The sequence below is a fragment of the Elephas maximus genome, chromosome 1 (genome assembly GCF_024166365.1).
Source record: "Elephas maximus indicus isolate mEleMax1 chromosome 1, mEleMax1 primary haplotype, whole genome shotgun sequence".
Classification (NCBI taxonomy): domain Eukaryota; kingdom Metazoa; phylum Chordata; class Mammalia; order Proboscidea; family Elephantidae; genus Elephas; species Elephas maximus.
Window position 1 is genome coordinate 104,590,705 of NC_064819.1, and position 18,649 is coordinate 104,609,353.

The 18,649-nt window shown below is 47.4% G+C and overlaps 1 protein-coding gene across 2 annotated transcripts in view; it reads right to left on the minus strand.

Annotated features, from left to right (window-relative positions):
• The window catches only part of LRFN2 (leucine rich repeat and fibronectin type III domain containing 2), a 280,140-nt gene that overhangs the window by 45,514 nt on the left and 215,977 nt on the right, over positions 1-18,649 (minus strand). The window contains exon 2 of one of the 2 annotated variants that reach the window (XM_049891432.1): positions 5,229-6,653. In XM_049891432.1, coding sequence (XP_049747389.1) covers positions 5,229-6,628 — 1,400 coding nt within the window. In that variant the 5' untranslated portion in view covers positions 6,629-6,653. Of the gene's footprint in view, positions 1-5,228; positions 6,729-18,649 lie in introns of those variants that run through there. The other variant, XM_049891435.1, reaches the window with a different exon arrangement.

An 18,649-nucleotide genomic window follows, 5' to 3' on the forward strand; every position in this document is an offset into this window, starting at 1 on the left:
TGTAACCTTGGGCAAGTTTTTTATTTGTAAAGTGGAATAATAATAGTTCTTACTTCCTGGGCTTTTCTGAGGACTGAACAAGGTAGACTCTTTTTTTTTTTTTTTCCAGTTGGCGTCGAGTCTACTCCAATTCATGGCGACCCCATGTGTCAGCGAGAGCTGTGCTCCACAGGGTTTCCAGTGCCTGATATTTCAGAAGTAGGCCTCTAGGCCTTTCTTCTGAGGCACCTCTGGGTGGACTCAAATCTCCAACTTTATGGTTCGCAGCTGAGCATGTTAACCTTCTGCCCCACCCAGGGACGGCCAAGTTAGTATAGTGCGTGGTATAGGCCAGATCTCATGCAGATGAGTGCTCTTACTGCTGCTGCTGCAGCTGTGCTCCTTGCTGGGGAAGATAAAAGCAGAATGGAAGGTTCGAGACTTTTCCTGCTAGCTCTTGTCTACTCTCATTGCTACCTCTTTCTCCACCAGCAGGCCTTTGTGAGTTCTTCTTCTTGCTTTAAACATGGATTAAAAAGCCCTTTTTTGGCCGCCTTTAGCGCTTCCTGTCTGCTGCCTCTTTTGTACTCATCTTTGGATGCAGGCCTTCCCTCCTTTCCTTTGCACATCTTCCCGTCAAAATCTGAACGCATCAGAGAGCCAATGTGCAGCCCACTGGCTTCTTTTCTTTCTTCTGGGGACAGTTTATTTTCTAAAAATCCACCTTTTATTTCTTAAATCTCCCTCTTCTCCTAAGCCATATCCACTTTTAGGACATTGGGCATCAAGACCACAGTGGTTGAGTCTGGGCACTGAAGTCAAAAAGTCTGGATTCGAATCACAGGCCTGCCTCCTTCTGTCTGTGGGACTTTGGGTGAGTGTTTAATTCTCTCAACCTCAGCTTTATTACCTCTTGTTGTATATGTTGTTTTTGTTGTGTGCTGTTGAGTTGATTCCAACTGAAAGCAACCCTGTATGACAAAATGGAACTGCCCTACAGGGTTTCCTAGGTTGTAATCTTTACGGGAGCAGATCACCAGGTCTTTCCATCCCAGAGCTGCTGGATGGGTTTAAACAACCGACCTATCAATTGGTAGCCGAGACCTTAACCATTGCACCACCAGGACTCCTTTGGTAAATACGTTGTTGTTAGGTGCCGTCGAGTAGATTTCGACTCATAGTGACCCCATGTGACAGAGTAGAACAGCCCCACGGGGTTTTTAGGCTGTAATCTTTATGGAAGCAGATTGCCAGGTCTTCCTCCTTCGGTGCTGCTGGGTGGGTTTGAACCAACTACCTTTTGGTTAGCAGCTGAGCTCTTCAGTGAGTTACTGTTTGTAAAGCTCAGTGTCAAGCACACAAGTAGCTTACAGTGTTGGCTAACTATTGTGGTGGCTATTGTCTGACTACGGACTCACACTTGCCTTTTTCTCTAAAGTTTTGGGAATCTGTCTTAAAGACTGCCTGCTGTAGCTGACCTTTCTCTTCTGTGCCCTTAACCGGGATGACAGACAAGATAACGGCATTCCTTAGTACTGCTATTGCTCTCACTACTACTACTACTTCTAATAATGATCATTTGTATTCTCTGAGGAGTCCCTGGGTGGTGCAAATGCTTAATGTGCTCCGCTGCTAACCAAACGGTGGGAAGCTCAAGTTCACCTTGGGGTGCTTTGGAAGAAAGGCCTGGCAATCTACTTCTGAAAACTCAGCCCCTGAAAACCCTTTGGAACACAGTTCTACTCTGACACACATGGGGGTGCCCTGAGTCAGGGTCAACTTGATGGCAACTGGGTGTTGCTATTCCTTGAGGACTTTCTATGTGCCTGCACTATGTGGAGAGCTAAGCCTCACTGACCATCCTCAGAGGAAGTCACCGTTGTCACCTGCATTTTTATTCCAAGGTTCTCATGCTTCCATTTGATTTGTGTATTATATTCATAAACCCAGTGACGCCAGGTTCTCAGTCTCAGATAAAAGCAATTTGAAGCCTCATCTTGAGTGATTCAGACCACAGCCTCTTCCCTCTCCCCTCTCCCCTCCACAGTGTTTCCAAGACCCCCAGGGAGGGGCGCCCCTTTGGCCACCTCAGTGTGCTGCTGTTGAATGCCAACATCTCCCTTCCCCTCTAACAAATTGCATTTCCCTTCACTCTACGCCCATGCAAGCCCCAGAACAGGGAGCTTTTCGCCTTTACGGTTTTTATCAAAGCCAAGGCTATATAATAAATTCACAAGTGAAGAAATATACTAATTTTCAAAAGGTCAACCTCACACGTTATCAAAGAAATCCAAATTAAACCAAGTTCCATTTTTCACCTATCGTATTGGCAGAGAGGAAAGTAATTACATATTCAATATTGGCAAAGTCATGGTCAAAGTGAACACTGCCACCTCCCACTGGTGAAAAGGCTAAATAAATATTTATATGTCACACATAAGGGTTATAATTTACTCCTTAAACCTGTAATTCAACCCCTAGGAAAACATGCTAAAGAAATTATTGAAGTTGCACAAACACATTTATGTACAAAGATACCCATTGCTGCGTTATTTTTAATATTGAAAAACAAGAAACCAACTAAATACCCAACAACAGAGGATTGGTTAAATAAATTAGGGTACAGAGAAATGAAAAATATTTAGTGCCATGGGAACTAAGCAAGCTGTAATGTTGAGTGGAAAGAATTATGATACAAAAGTACATACTAGAGTGATAATAAATATTGTTTTGGATTTAAGTAAAACTCACTTTCCAAATGTCTCTGGTTACTTTGGATGGTGGGATTATGGGTAATTTTTATTTTCCTCTTTATAATTTTCTCAGCTTTCCAAATTTCCTACATTGAATAAGAATTACTTTTATAATTAGACAAATACATATATGTATATAGGTTTAAATTTAATACCATGTATATAAAAAAAGTTGCTGTCCTGTCAATTCCAACTCATAGTGACCCTATAGGACAGAGTAGAACTGCCCCATAGGGTTTCCAAGGAATGGCTGGTGGATTCAAACTGCTGATCTTTTGGTTAGCAGCTGAGTTCCTAACCACTGCACTACCAGGGCTCCAAAACATATATATGTGTGTGTGTATTCAGGTTAAGTTCTAATGCTGCTTTTGAATTTTTCTACAAAGACTATTACTTTCATAATTAGAAAAATACATATATAGTATATACATTTAATTTTAATAACATATATGCATATATGTGTTGTATGTATTTAAGTTCTAACGCTGGTTTGTAAATTTTCTACTTTTTTATAATTATAAAGTATATATATATAAATCTATGCACATGTACACACGTGTGTATTTAAGTTCTAATGCTGCTTTTGAGATTTTCTACAGACTTATTTTTATAATTACAAAAACACATATATGTATGTATATTTGAGTTTAGTAATAGATGTGTACGCATATTGCATGCATGCATGTGTGTCTATTTAAGTTCAAATGCTGCTGTCTCTACATCCTGAGAAACAAAACTGCTGTCCATACAAGCCAAGCAGATGCCAGGTAAGGGAGGTTCCCTAGTCTCACTACAGTGGCACTGTGTGGCCCACGGCCTCCATGACACTTCCCGTTGCTCACAGCGCCCCCTCAATCTCATGGACTCCATTCAGTGAATGAATGGCTTCCTTGTGTGCTCTTCTCCCCCCACCTACCCTGTTCCAAAGACTCGTCAACTCAGAAACTCAAAGCTGGAAGAAATGTTAACAATGGAACCAGCAGTTCTTGACCTCTCTTCCACCATGGGCCCTTTGGCAGTCTGGCGAAGATGATGGGATCCCTTCTCAGTATAACTGTTTTAAATGCATAAAATAAATCACATAGGATTTCAATGAAAATCATGCAATCCTTGAGTGTTAAGATTCTAGAGCATGTCCTTGCTGTTAACAGGAACTGAGGCAGGAAGGGGAGGGGCCTTCTGTCTGTTACTCCGTGAGCTCCTTCCACCCCCCGAATGACTTAGGCAGTTCCACTGCAGCTGTCCAGTCTTAACCCCTTTCCTCCAGGCCTAGGAGACGACCCCTTGATCCTCACAGCAATTTTATCAGGTCAACATCATTGTCTCCATTCCCAGAGAGGGACACTCAAGCCCAGAGGTCAGTACAGGTGGGCAGGATGACATCACCTCTAGGCTCCAGGGGCTCACGTGACCTGCTTTGGCTAATCAGAGCTCATCCGGGACTTTTGTGGGAACATTTGGGAAAGGGACGATTGCCTCCCTCTAGGGCTGCTAAGAGGAGCCAGCAGGGGCTGCTGAGAGTATAGAGGCTTCCTGAAGGGAAAGCAAACCCAGAGAACAAAATTTAGGGAAGATAAGAAACTCTGGGAGTCCCTGGGTGATGCAAATAGTTAAGCACTCAGCTACTAGCCAAAAAGTTGGCAGGTCAAACCACCCAGAGGCACCTAGGGAAAAAGGCCTGGTGATCTGCTTCCAAAAGGCCATGGCCTTTGGCCACAGTTCTACTCTGCACACATGGGGTCGCCATGAGTTGGAACTGACTCGATGGCAACTAACAACAACAAGAAACTTTGAGACCATGGCACGTTTCTGGGCGAACCTTCAATCCAGCTGAGCCTGAAGCAGTCCTTAACTTTTCAATTACACGAAACAACAACTCTGTTCTTCCTTTTTCTTTAAAGCCAGTTAGAGTTGGGCCAATTACCTGCAACAATGTGTTCAAACTCAGCCTGGTATGTATTATTCCCATTTTACAGATGAGGAAACTGAGGCAGGCTAGAAAAATTAAATGACTAGCAGATAGCAGAGCCGTGGCTTGAATTCCACTCTTTCTGATCTCAAAGCTTTAAGCACCATTGCATACAAGTCCAGATGAAGGTTAAATTCATGCCTCCTTGGGGAGTCTGATCCTTTGGCCAAGAGGTTCTACTCATTGCTTTTGTGTGTCGTCTAGGTGGAGCTCACAACAGGAAGTTCTGAGGCTTATAGCCAGGAAACCACCTACCACAGCCACCCACATGAGAGGCGTGGTCCCTCTCCACACACGTCCCTTTGAGCTGCCCATGTATGAATCCTGCTCTCCTTAAGCCTGTAGTTGATGTTCTTCCTACTCCTCTTACCTGCAGGTGAGTCCTGAGGGCCTATGGCACGCTTTGCCCAGGATCCCCACAGACACCTTTGGGGGTGAGAGATAGGTGGGAACACCTCAAAAGCTTCCCCCTGCCCTTCTCCTTCTCCAGCCAGACGCCCCCGCCTTTGCCGCAGCCCTTGGCTCACCTGTAAATCAGTACCTCATCGTCGGAGCAGTTGTACTGCAGCTGGTACATCTTCACCCGGGGCGCTGACTTGCTGACTGACCACTTGACCAGGGCCGAGGTGGTGGTCACGTCGGACACAAGCACTGCCCGTTCAGGGGGGCTCTTGGGAGGCTCCCCGCCCCCACTGCTGCCACCACCCCGGCTAGTCTTGCTGGAGCCAGTGATGTCTGAGAGGCGGGACTTGGGGGGTGCAGTGCGGCTGGTGCTGTTGCTGAGGTGTGGCAACTGGATGATGGACACCTCCACGGTGGCCGTGGCCTCTCCAGCGGCATTGGCGGCAATGCAGGTGAAGGCACCGCTGTCCTGAGACGTGGTGATGAGGATGTCCAGGGTGCCATTGTCGTACACAGCAGTCCTGGACGAGTTCCCCACCAGGCGGTCATCGGGGGCCACCCAGTGGATGAGGGGGCTGGGGTCCCCAATGGCCTTGCATTTAAGTGTGGCGGCCTGACCCTCCAGAACCAGGAGCTTGTGTGTGTGCTGGGTGATGAGAGGTGGCTCGCAAGTGAACTCCTCCTCACGTACATGCCAGAAGTACCGGCCCTTGAGGCCCCCCGGGGAGCCACAGGTCTCCAGGTCATCGTCCCGCTCGAGCCTCCGCAGCCAGAGAAGCTCGCAATTGCAGTGCAGTGGGTTCCCCCCGAAACTAAAGGACAACGTGGGGGCAAAGGGAGTGGCGGTCAGAGCAGAGGCCTGAGAGCGGGCGAAGATGGGGTCTGGGGGCAGCTTCTGCAGCCGGTTGGAGGTGAGGTCCAGGCGGGCCAGTTTCTGCAGGTCGGCAAAGGTGCCCTCGGCGATGTGGTCCAGCAGATTGTGGTCCAGGCTTAGCTGGTGGAGGTTGACCATGCGCCGCACGGAGTCCCAGGGCAGGCCATGGAGGTTGTTGTAGGAGAGGTCCAGGTCCTCCAGTGTCAGCAGGAAGTCCTCAAAGGCCTCATCAGCGATGCCACCCAGCTGGTTGTTGTTGAGGATGAGGTGCTGCAGGTTGACCAGGCCCCGGAGGGTGTCCTCTCCCAGGCTGGGCAGCCGGTTGCTGTCGAGGTGCAGGGAGCGCAGGCTCTCGAGATCCAGGAAGGAGAAGGGCTGGATGTGGCTGATGGTGTTCCTGGAGAGGGTCAGGTCCACCAGCCCTGTCATGTTGGCGAAGTCCTGGCGGCCGATGTGGATGATGAAATTGCCGCCCAGGCGCAGCTCCACTGTGCGCCGATCAATGTCAGGGGGCACGAAGAGCAGCCCCTTGGAGGGGCACAGGGTCCCCAGTGACTCAGACAGGTTCTGGCAGACGCAGTACTTGGGACAGGCGTCGACCACGGCAAACGCCATGCCAAACGCCAGCAGGCCACCAAGCAGAGTCTCCATGGTCTGGTCATTCAGGCCGTGGCGCCTGGAAGGGAGGAACACAAGGTCAGGGTCAAGAGGTGACTTCCTAACACCCTTGCCCAGAGCTTCCTCCCTCACATTCACTGCCTTAGGGAATAGCCTCTGTCTGTACAATATACCACTATATACCCAGGACCTAAACACTGCCTGGCACATAGTAGGTCCTTTTGCATGAATCAATATTTAGGGAATGAATATCTAGAAACAGCAATTTGGCCTGGGTCTTCATGCCTCCCCAGTTTACAGCTTCCTCACTACTGCGTGTTACACCAACTGTGACACTATTTATGTAATGCTAAAAACAGCCAATTGAGTCGGACTTTTGGAAAATCAGGCACACTGGTTGTGTACCGTCATGCAGACCAGCATTCCTCAAATTGCCTTCTAGGAGTGCTAATTAGGGCTGTGCAAAAAAAAGGCTTCTAATGCCAATAAGTTGGGGAAGCGCTGCCTACTCTCTCGCTCTTGCAGAAGCTCTATAAACATCAGTGAGTTCAGAAGGGTTGAGAAATTCTGCTGCAGTAAAGAAATTGGATTAATGTTTAATTCTGCATTACTCTTTTTTTTTTTTACTAAAGACATTCCTTTTTTTGAGCAAAAGCTGTTAATAGTTTGAGGAAGCAGAGCACCACAGATACCAATCGGAGGAACAGACAAACCAACTAGCTGATGAGAAAATACACACACATACCCAGACACACACACACACACACACACACATATATTCGATTAGAAGCCTATTCCAATCAGATATCACTTTATTGTACAAATTCAGATTCTATAATTGTGTCTCTTTAAGGGTAAATTCCCTGTCTGGGGCTCTTTAAGTCCAGAAACTAACTTGTATTTCACTTGGAAAAAAAAAAAAAATTGTGTTGTTCTAGAGCAGGGCTATCCAATAGAAATAGAATATGAGCCAGAAATGCAATTTTAAATTTTCTAGTGACCATATTAAAAAAAAAAAAAAAAGGTAAGAGAAACAGGTAAAATGAATTTTGATAACTCACTGTATCCAAAACATCACTCTTTCAACATGTAATCGATGTAAAAAAATTATTGAGGTATTTTACATTATTTTATCTGTACTAAGGCTTCAAAACAGCCATGGTGGTGCAGTGGTTAAGAGCTTGGCTGTTAACCAAAAGGTCAACAGTTTGAATCTACCAGCTGCTCCTCGGAAACCCCATGGGGTAGTTCTACTCTGTCCTATAGGGTCACTATGAGTCAGAATCGACTCAACAGCAGCTGCTTTAGTTTGGTAAGACTTCAAAAGTGGGTGCGTATTTTACACTTACACCACATTTCAAGTGTTGACTAGCCAGGTGTGTTAGAGCAGAGGTTGGCTAACTAGAGTCTGTGGACCAAATCCAGCTCTCTGGCTGTTTTTGTAAATAAAGTTTTATTGGAACATAGCCGTGCTAATTTGTTAACATATTGTCTATGGGTTCTTTCCTACTACAGTGTCAGAGGTGAGTCCTTGTGACTGATACCCCACAGCTCTCAAAGCCTAAGGTATTTACTATCTGTGCCTTTACAGAAAACGTTTGCCGAGCTTTGTTCTAGAAGATTTCTTTTATCGTCTTTTCATCTTCATTGTTGTCATTAGCATTAAAGGCCTTCACTGAAGTGCCTAATTATACACAGTTCTGCTCTGGGCCCCCCATGAGCAACCACCTACCCAGCTCAGTCCCTGCTCTCACCAAGCTCCTACCTGAAATGGACTGGCCCACCTTGACCCAGGTCCCACCAGATACATCCATCCCAGAGGTGTCTATATGGAGAAAAGCTGCCACCTTTCTCTATGCTCAAACATGCTCTGGCCATCTAAGCCTATACTTAGCTGGGGTCTGTTAAGATGAACAAGAATCTTCTGTATCTGCAAGGACCCCTGTCTTATTTAGCACAAGAAGGAGTCTTTGCAGGAGCTGGCCCTGCCCTTCTCCACCTTATCTTTTACTACCTTTGCTCTTTATGCCCAGCCTCACTGGACCTTTCTCACCTCATTAATTGCCATGTTTGCTCTTCCTCTAGGACTTCCCACATGTTCTTATCTCTGCCTGGCTTTTCCCCTATCTCCACTCCTACCTGGCTAAACTCTAATTCTGCCTCCAGGTCTCAAATACCACCTACTCCAGGAAGCCTCTCCAAAACCTAGACCAGGTTAAGCCCTCTCGCTATTTGCTCTTTATCACCCTGTACTTGCCCAGTAGAGTATCAGGGTGCCACGAACGGTTAAGTACCTAACTACCAGCTGCAAGGTGCTTCAAGCCCATCCAGGGGCACCAGGAAGAAAGGTCTGGTGATTTGCTTCCTGAAAGGTCACAGTTGTGAAAACCCTGTGGAGCAGTTCTACTCTGCATACATGGGGTCGCCCTGAGTTGGAATCAACTTGACGGCAACTAACAATAATAACACTTGCTGCATATTACTCATCACGTTTTTAATTATAACCACTTAATCACTTCCCTGTTTGCCTTACTAAACTCTAACTGCCACAAGGCAGAGATCTTATCCACCCACCACTGACTCTCCAGCACCCAGCACCACACCTGGCTCAGAGTAAAAGTGCCCAATAAACATCTACTGAATAAATCAATGAATGAAATATGGTGCTGGGAGTGAGTTTCTGGCATTGTCACTGAGTTTAGGAGTTCTGTATCAAACATGGTCCAGGGTTCATTTGGCTGCTCAGCTGAGACAACCATCTTTACAGAGTAGCTTGGCACCAGGAGGCACATCAAGGGCGTTCTCTAGCAGCCATTTGGCTGCGTTTTCCAGCTACACCTCCCAAAACTCACCATGGCCACCGAGGGAAGGAGGCCATATTTCTCTAAAGAACACCTGCATCTGTTCAAGTGGAGTTAAGAAATATAAGAAATAGCCCCCATACCCACAGAGGAAAAGATTCCCAGTGCAAATGGTTTGCACTCAGTCACTGACCAAAAGATTGGTGGTTTAAACCCACCCAGTGTCTCTGCAGGACAAAGGCCTGGCCATTTATAGCCTAGGAAAATATCCTATGGAACAGTTCTACTCTGTAACATGTAGGGTCGCCATGAATTGGAATCAACTAGATGGCCACAAGTTTTGTTTTTTGCTTTCTTTTTTTTTTTTTTTTTTTAACCCACTGGGGGACACAGAGACCACTGTGCCCAAGGATGCCCCTTACTAATTAAGCTGCGGGTGGCTCTGTGTGCAGGTACATGTGCAGGAGGTGGGGGGAGGCTATGTTCTGAAAGTGTACAGCCCCATGGGAAAGGCTGTCCTCCTTATGAGCCCTAGTGAGTAAATGCCGTAATGTTCTAAGATTAAGCAGCCCTTTCCAACATCTTCCCATCACAGTACATGTAGGAAATGAGAACGTTGGTCAGGCGCAGCTGGGTCTATGGCCAACATCTTCTGTCTGTCCCTCTAGGCCCTCTCTACTCTCCCTTCTCCCGCCCTGTGTTATGCCCTCAGGGGCTGACCCCTACCACAGCATATGGGCCACCTTGTCCTATGATGTCCTTTCGGGATGGACAGCAGCAGCGGCGGCAGACAGAGAGGACCCAGAGCCTCAGAAGCACTGTCCCATTGTTTCAAATAGCTTTGTCCTTGCAAATTATGCTAAACAAACCACACTTAAAGGAAAAACAAACTTTGTTGAGGATTAACAAGTGTCTAATGAATTCAAATCTGTGACATAATAGAGCTGGGTAAATACATTTTAAGTAATCAGCGTGGAAGATTACTGACAAAGGAATGACTACTGAATCTTAATTAAAATTGTATTCTGAGAACTGTCGCTTAATACATTACCCTAACAGCCCAACAAAAGGCAGCTTAAACCCCAAATTGGGAGGGAGGCCCCGGGGGCTCAATGGATACTTGTAATCAGTGCAAATCCAGAGGCGGGATGGGCTGGGGAGTGGTGCTGTCTTTTATGCAGGAATTTGAACAAATGCTGGAAGGAGGAACCTCAGACCTAGGTCACAGTAAGCATCCCAGACTGGTGTAGTTGGAGGGGAGCAAGGAACGGTGATTAGAACAAGAGGGCTGGTATCCGGAGCAAAGAAACAAATGAAAGCGGGCGGGCAGGAGGGCAGCGGGATTATTTGTGGGCAAAGCTGGGAGAGGTGCCCACGCAGGAACAGAAGTGAGGCTGTGAAATGAATGCTGGTATCAAATGTCAGAATCAGCCTTCACAGGAGGAATCTATATGCAGAGGAGCTGGGAGCTTGTCTGCTCAGAATGTCTATGAGCCAGGACTGGGGATGTGTGTGGTGTGGGGGCGGGGAGAGAGGGGTTTTCCAGAAGAAACAGAAACAGAGGAACAGGCAGAGGAAGAAAAAAAATGCCCAAGAGCTTTGGCTGGGTCCCTGGAAGTTCACCCAGCGTAGAAACAGTGGCTTCCCCATCTGTCGATTGGATTTCTTCATGCTGTCTTCACAACTACTCTTCATCGTGACCACTATCATTAGCCATTAGCCCAGAAGGTACCCTTGTGCAATGGAAAAGAAGTGCCCCTTTGAGCATTTGTAGGGCCCCTGAGCTGAGCCCTGGGGGCGACGTGGTTAAGAACTCAGCTGCTAACCAAAGGTCAGCAGTTCGAATCCACCACCTGCTCCTTGGAAATCCTATGGGGCAGTTCTACTCTGTTCTGTAGGGTCGCTAGGAGTCAGAACTGACTCTACGGCAACGGGTTTGTGTTTTTCTGTTTTAGCTGAGGAACCTTGTACAGTGAGCAACCTGCCCTACTATATCTTATGGCCCTGCACACTGCTATTCCCACTGTAAACATAAGAAGATGAGGTTCAAAGAGGTTTAAAAATACCAACCCAGTGGGCCGTGGACTCAGTTTTGACTCATGATGACCTCATGTGTGTCAAAGCAGAGCTATGCTCCATAGGGTTTTCAATGGCTGATATTTTGAAAGTACTGCTCACCACACCTTTCTTCCATGGTGCCTCTAGATGGGTTCAAACTGCCAACCTTCTGGTTAGTAGTCGAGTGATTAACTGTTTGCACCACCCAGGGGCTCCTTCAAAGAGGTTTGGGTCTGCCTAGTCTGCCAGCTAATCTAGGAAGAACCATGGTTTGAACTGGGGACCATTTGGCTCCAGGTGGTCTCAGAGTAGAGAGAAGGCCTGTCTGGAGGCTTCCATTTGCCTGGTATCCAAGGAGAAACTGGCTGCATCCACTATGAGATTGCTTAGTAACTGGTGACGGCCCAACTGTTTGACTAAATTTGGGCACTTGTGTTTCTTGCTTGGGGAAGGACCTGGAAGGAGCTCTGGTGTTCTCAGAAGCACAGGCCTAATTGGCTCAAGCCCTGGTGATGGTGAGTCAGGCTCTCTCACACACATACACACACTCAGAAATATACTGGCAATAAATATAGAGTTGTGGGTACCAGGCTGATGCTTTGTAATCAGAGTCTCCAGATGGGATTTTATTTTTAAAACAAAAGGAAAAAGAAAGAGGAGGCCAGAAAGTGGAAAAATAAAGGATATGGCAGCAGAAAAGGAAAGTTCCCTTTCCCCGGCTTGAAAGTCTGGAGACCGTGAATGTTCCTCCCACCAGTGGCCTTTCTTCCCCCTCCCTTCCCTCAGCCCCTGGGCCCTGCCTCCCTGTCAGAACCACCTCGAGCTGTTCCAGACAGAAGAAGCAACATTTAGCAGATGGCTGGCACGATATATGTGGTATCTCTCTACCCTGATTTCCATTTAAAAGATACCTTAGCAACCAGCCAAGGAGCCACCTGCCCCTCAAGCCTGTAAATCAAGCAAGATGCCTGTCTCTGCTTCAGGTAAAAAGAAATGGCCCCTCCAGGGTGCTCAGGGCCAGGAAAGTGTGAATTAATAAGAGTGGGAGGGGTTCAGATCTGCAATGGAGAGGCAGCCTCTCAGCTTCTTCCCCGACTTTGCCTCCCAGAGCACTTCCTGCTCTCCATAAATCATACATACCTCTCAAGGCAGGCCCAGGAGGGGCCCACTGTGGAACGGAGGAATGGAGAAAGGAAACTTGACTTCCACTTGGGTGGGGGAAGAGCAAGGCCCAGGCACTGGCTGATGGGGCTGCTTCTCTGGCCTGACTTGCCAGCTGATGAAAACGCCACCAGCGCCATGTCTGGGCTCCAAGGAGAAGCCTCCAGTCCACCCTGCCCCCCCACCAGCTCCTCCTCCTCCCTGAATGGGCCCCACGGACCCTCAAGAAGTAACAGTCTAAGTAAGAGGGTAAGAAAAATGAGTTGGACTCAGGGAGCTGATTTCCCAAAACCCCCACTCCAATGGCCATACGGGGAGTAAACATAGCACCCAAAGCCCTGTATAGGCACCGTTCTAGAACCTTGAGAAAAAAGGGTGGTGGTGCGCAAGCTTTGTGTGTGTGGGCGGGGGGGGCATGCATGTTGAAGAGGTGCTAGCTTGGTGGCTGCAGAAAGACACCCGCACAGGGTGGGCAAGAACATTTCCTGTGTGCTGTCCCTAAACAAAGCCATGGACATAGGAGCCCCATCCTGAATTCCCAATCTTTATAAACTAGATATAAAGAGGGCTATTTAATAAGTAGCACAGGCAACAGGAAAGAAAAGGGGGAAATGATGTCTAAAAGATCAAAAAGGGCAGAATGAGCCCATTTAGGTGCTGTTTAAACTTCTATTGTGCAAGATAAACAGTTGTTATCGTAAGTAAGTTATTAAGCTCAGAACTGCTTCCTCGTTATTCCCAGTGACAGCATTGTACCTCCACTTACAAGTCCATGATAGCTTTTATTGTGTTGTAATATAATTATGTGTTTGCCTGTCTTCTACCCCATTCACCTGGTAACCCCTTACTGGAAGGGATTGCATGTTGTTCAGCTCTGAGTCCCCGGTCGCAAGCCCAGTACCTGGCACAGAGTAAGCACCAAGATATGTTGGATGAAGAACGAATGAGTAAATAAATGAATGAACCCATGCTCTAGCATCAACAGTCATCCCTCCTTGACACCCTCTACACTTTAACTTGCTGCAGTGTTGAGGCAGACCAGGTCTGTTGGGGAATTAATGCCCCCAGAGAGCAGCCCCCAACCAATGCCGGTAAGGGAGAAAGAGGCTACTTTAATTCTCTGAGGCACATTCTACACCATCTCCGAGAGGTCCCCATTGGGAATGAGCCTACTTGCCCTTAGTCACCTGTTGCTTAACACACTCTGTATTGGCTTCCTTCCTTCCTCCTCTCACTTTCTTACTCCTGTATTTCCTGCGATCACTGCTCAAAAAAAAAAAAAACACTTCCACTTAAATTCTCATATCAGAGTTCACATCTGGGGAATCCAGACTAAGGTGAATGTCTCAGGAATACTACTATCAGTTGTCCTTGAGTGGAGTCCACCTCATGGCAACCCATGAGTGTCAGAGTAGAACCGTGCCCCATAGGGTTTTCAATGGCTGTGATCTTTTGGAAGTAGATTGCCAGGCCTTTCTTCCAAAGCATCTCTGGGTGGACTTGAACCTTCAACCTTTTGTTTAGCAGCTGGAGCACGTTAACCATTGGTACCACCCAGGGACTCTATCTTAAGCATAACTGTCGTTAGACAAAATACCAGCTGAGCCTGGGCCACTGTGGAAATGTAAAATAAATGGAAATAAAAAATGATATGAAAACCATGAACATTGTCATTAATGATTAACAAGTGCTAGCAATTCATTGAAGAAAGGAGACCTAAGTTTACATATAAATGATTGGTGGTGCTGTTAGCTGCTGTTCAGTTGCCTCGACTCATTGCAACCCCATGTGTGTCAGAGTAGAACTGCTCCATAGGGTTTTCAACGGCTGATTTTCTAGAAGTAGATCGATCGCTAGGCCTTTATTCTGAGGTGCCTCTGGGTGGACTCGAACCTCCAGCCTTTCAGTTAGCATCCTAGTGCTTAACTGTTTGTGCCACCCAGGACTCCCAAATAATTGTTAAACCAAAAAAAAAAAAACCAAACCCATTGTCATCGAGTCGATTCTGAGTCATAGCAAACTTATAGGACAGAGTAGAGCTGCCCCATAGGGTTTCCAAGGAGCAGCTGGTGGATTTGAACTGCAGACCTTTTGGCTGGCAGCCAGACACTTAACCACTGCCACCAGTAGTCATAATTCAACAGAATATATCTTCTACCCAATGTATTTACGCCAAGGACTGTGGAGCACTAGCCCTCTGTCATCTTGAGACACGTGTGAGTCACTGTGTACATGAGTGTTTGTGTGTGAATGGAGGGAGGCCCATGTAGGGATGGGATGTGTGGTGTGAATGTGGAGGCTGGGACGTGAATAGAGGCGTATGTGTGTGTGCAGAAAGCAGAGGGGGAAAAGCGGGTGTGTCTGACTGAACGTGACTGGAGCCGCCTCGGTGTGTGAATGCGGGGGTGTCTCATGAATAGAGGTGAGTGAGGGAATGGGTGTGCTTGCATGAATGGAGGGCTGAGTGGGTGAAGGAGGGCGTGCTTTTCTCAATGGGAGCCTGATGCGTACAAGGTAGTGTGTGAGTCCAGGGTGTCTGAGGAAGGAAGAGGGAGCATAGCTTGTTTGTTCAGCTTTGATGGAAACAAATGCTATTTTGCTGCTGTGCTGTCAACTTCAAATGCATTAATCTCCATGGTTGCCTGTGATCTGTCCCTGCTTTGGGACACAGACAGCTCACAGGCTGGCAGTTCTCAGCAGCAGTGCAGGCCTTGGCCTTCCTCCCTATTCCCGCACAGCAGCCTCCACTCTGGCCCTCAAGTGTGAGTATTATATAGGGGCTCTGGCGTCACACAGCGAGACTTTTGGCTTTGATTCAGTGATGACTTCCAAGATTCTTCCTCTAAAATCCTCTCCCCTCTATTTCAAGTATCTTTTAGATTTTACCTCCTAAAGCCTCAGAAGAGGGTCCAGCTTTAGAAATTTGGATGGACCGCTCCCTTCTTACCTCAGAGGGTGAATGAGGATACACTGGGATGTCTTTCCAGCTCACCAGGGCCTTTCTAGTCTTTCCTCCTTCTCCCAAGGTCTTCCTCAGCAGCTCCATATCCAAGGACCCAGCCTTTGCCACCTCAGCCCCTTACATCCTTCCCCTCCTAGATCACAGTGCACTCCCAGGTTTGTTGACTGACCAGCACACCTCTCCCTCCCCTGAGGGCCCTCTTGCCTTTCACTAGTACTGACACTCAAGGGAGCAACCTCAGTGTGGTCTTCCCCAGGACTGGGCTAATGAAGGGAGCAGTGGGGTGGATAATTCAAAGCAGCAGATAATCCAAAACTCATTTCCATTTGGCTGGGGAATATTCACTCTATGATTTACTCTCCTCATTATGTTTGGCTCAGGCTAAAATGAAAATTGGCTTTTCTTTTTCAAGCCACCCAGGCCAGAGGGTAGGCAAAGGTTGGCATAGCGTTAAAGTTCACTGTGGCCAGACGACATAATTATGGGTTGACATCTGAGCTGAATATCAGACTCGAACGTTGATAGAGGTAGGGGTTGTATCTCCCTGAGCAGACTGGGGCTCCCTGAGGGCAGGGCTGTGTCTTCCCCTCAGACTGGGGCTCCCTAAGGCTGGGGCTCCTTGACAGCAGGACCTGTGTCTATGCTGTATCTCAAGGATCAGCTCAAAGCTCTGCCTCGTGGGATTGAGGCTGTTATTATTGGTGTCCTCCTACCCCCTTCACTGCCCACCCCACCTCACACTCCTCCTGGAGGCCCCTGAAGCAGTCCTTTCCTATGAGGCCCTTTCTAGGGCCTCATCGGGGCCACCGCAGATTGAGTATCATTAAAGCTCTGAGGCCGCTCTGAGGACAGATCTCATCACACAGGCCTGTTGTTATTCCCCTGCCCTGGTGTTATGTGTTTGGCCCAACACCACGTGTGGCACATTTAATCTTGGGCTTCTAATAACACCTCTGATTATTAAAATGAAAATAATTTAGAAAACGAAATTTGCTTCTTGATGGGAGTTTATTTGCTTATTTCATTTTGCTCGTTTGTGGGTGGCGGGGAGGGAGGAACACAGATACAAGGGGATCTCATAGCTTTGGAACCAGATCCTCACCTGTTGTCCAATCTGGGGTTACAGGAAATCAAGACACTTAAAAGCAAGCAGACTTTTCAGTTGGGGTGACCTTTATTATATTTCAGTCCTTATGAATTCCCTCAGTAGACTTAGGCATGGGAAAAAGCCACAGTGATGACCTGTTTATGGGGCCCCACACAGGCCACTCTATCTGACATGCCCCAGTCAGCCCTGGGAGTATTTATCAAGCAGCTGCTAAAGGGGCAGGAACGAATATGGGGCAGGTCTCCCAGGTCCTTTGGGAGATGGGGTGCTAGGCCAACATGCCATCCCCGTCTCCTATGCACGCACTGCAAACAAGTCCCCACAGAGCAGAGATAACTAAATCTCTGCTGCTTCTTCCTCCTTTGCAAAGAGCAAATGGAGCAGGGTCCCTCTCTCTGCTCCCTTGTTACATTGCTCTCCTATGTCCTCCAGTTCTGGGGAGAAGGGGCAGAGAGAAAAATTATCTGTCAGGGTCCTGGAAGGAAACAGATGACAGAATCAAAGGAGTCTCTGATGGAAGTTTAATGAAGGGCTATTTATAGAGGGTAGGCAGGGTTAGGGGAACTCAGGAGGTATGGTGCAACACCCAGGAACTAGCAATGGCAGGGAGCCTTTTACCCCTAGGCCTAGAGAGGCAAAGGTAGAGGGTAGTTTCAAGAATCCAGCCAAGGTTATAGCCACAGGAGAAGTTGCCCAGTGGAAACTGTGGTCAGCAGTAGTTGAATACATCCCACTAGAAAGTCTCAGCCTGGTGAGAGCAGCCCAAGGGAATAAGCACCTCTCTTTTACCTCTTTCGGAGTCCCTCGAGGGGTGCAGATGATTAACATACTCAGCTGCTAACCAAATGGTTGTACATCTGAGTCCACCCAGAGGTGCCTTGGAAGAAAGGCCTGGTGATCTATTTCTGAAAAATCAGCTATTGAAAACCCTGTGAAGCACATTTCTACTCTGACACATATGGGGTCACCATGAATCGCAGTCAACTCATGGCAACTGTTGCTTTTTTTTTACTTCTTTTATCCTGCCCTCTTGTCTACTACTGGTGTCTCCCAGTGGCCAAACCCAACCAGAAGCCACAGGGCAAGGGAGCCCAAATGCTGTTGTCCATACAACTGAGCCCTCTGGGCACAGAGCAGATAAAGGTGGAGCAAATGGAAAATAACCAGCACAGAGAGAGAGAGCCCCTTCCTTTTGTCAGTTTTCCCAGTGAGTTGTTGGATAATAAAACTACTGGGCAGTATAAGAAGGAGGAAAAGAAGAAGAAAAAAGGAGGACGACGAGAAGAGAGAGGTTATTCTATTGGAAATAATAAACCCTATAGACTCAATGGCAGTAAATAAAAATTCAATTTGGTTTTGCCATTTACAAAACCCAGTCTTCTTTGGAGCTGACAGGCTGATCAGATAAAAGCTGCTGTTGCCACCAGGATGGCACATTTAAATTTTTATTGCAAACACCAGGCTCCATTACCCTAGGATTTGCTCTCTGCATTCCTAACACTTTCTTTCTTCATGTTGGATTGTGAGCATCTTGACTCCCACCTACAGCCTGATACAGTGGTAAGAGGAGAATGCAGGAATTCCGTGACCTGAGTCCCTGACCTGGGACCTCAGCAAACCACTTGTCCTCTTGGTGCCCCAGTTTCCCCATCTTGGCAGTTTGGGTAGATGGGGAGGGTATCATCAATTCAGATCCAAATCCACTTCCAGCCCTGGCTTGATGAGATTTGGGTGGGGAGCAATGAGGACTCAGACCACCCAACACCCTTGTCTACCCTTAGCCCAGTCCTTCAAGTATGAAGAATCAAAGACTGGCTATTTCCCTCTCCGTCCCTGTCCCTAAGTCTGAAAAGTTCATAGGGCTTCAATTTATCCTTTTGTTCACTTTGCTCCCTTATCTCTCCCTTCTCTTTATATCCTTTTCCCTCCTGCCCTCTTCCTCTCCACAATCTTCCACCTTCTTC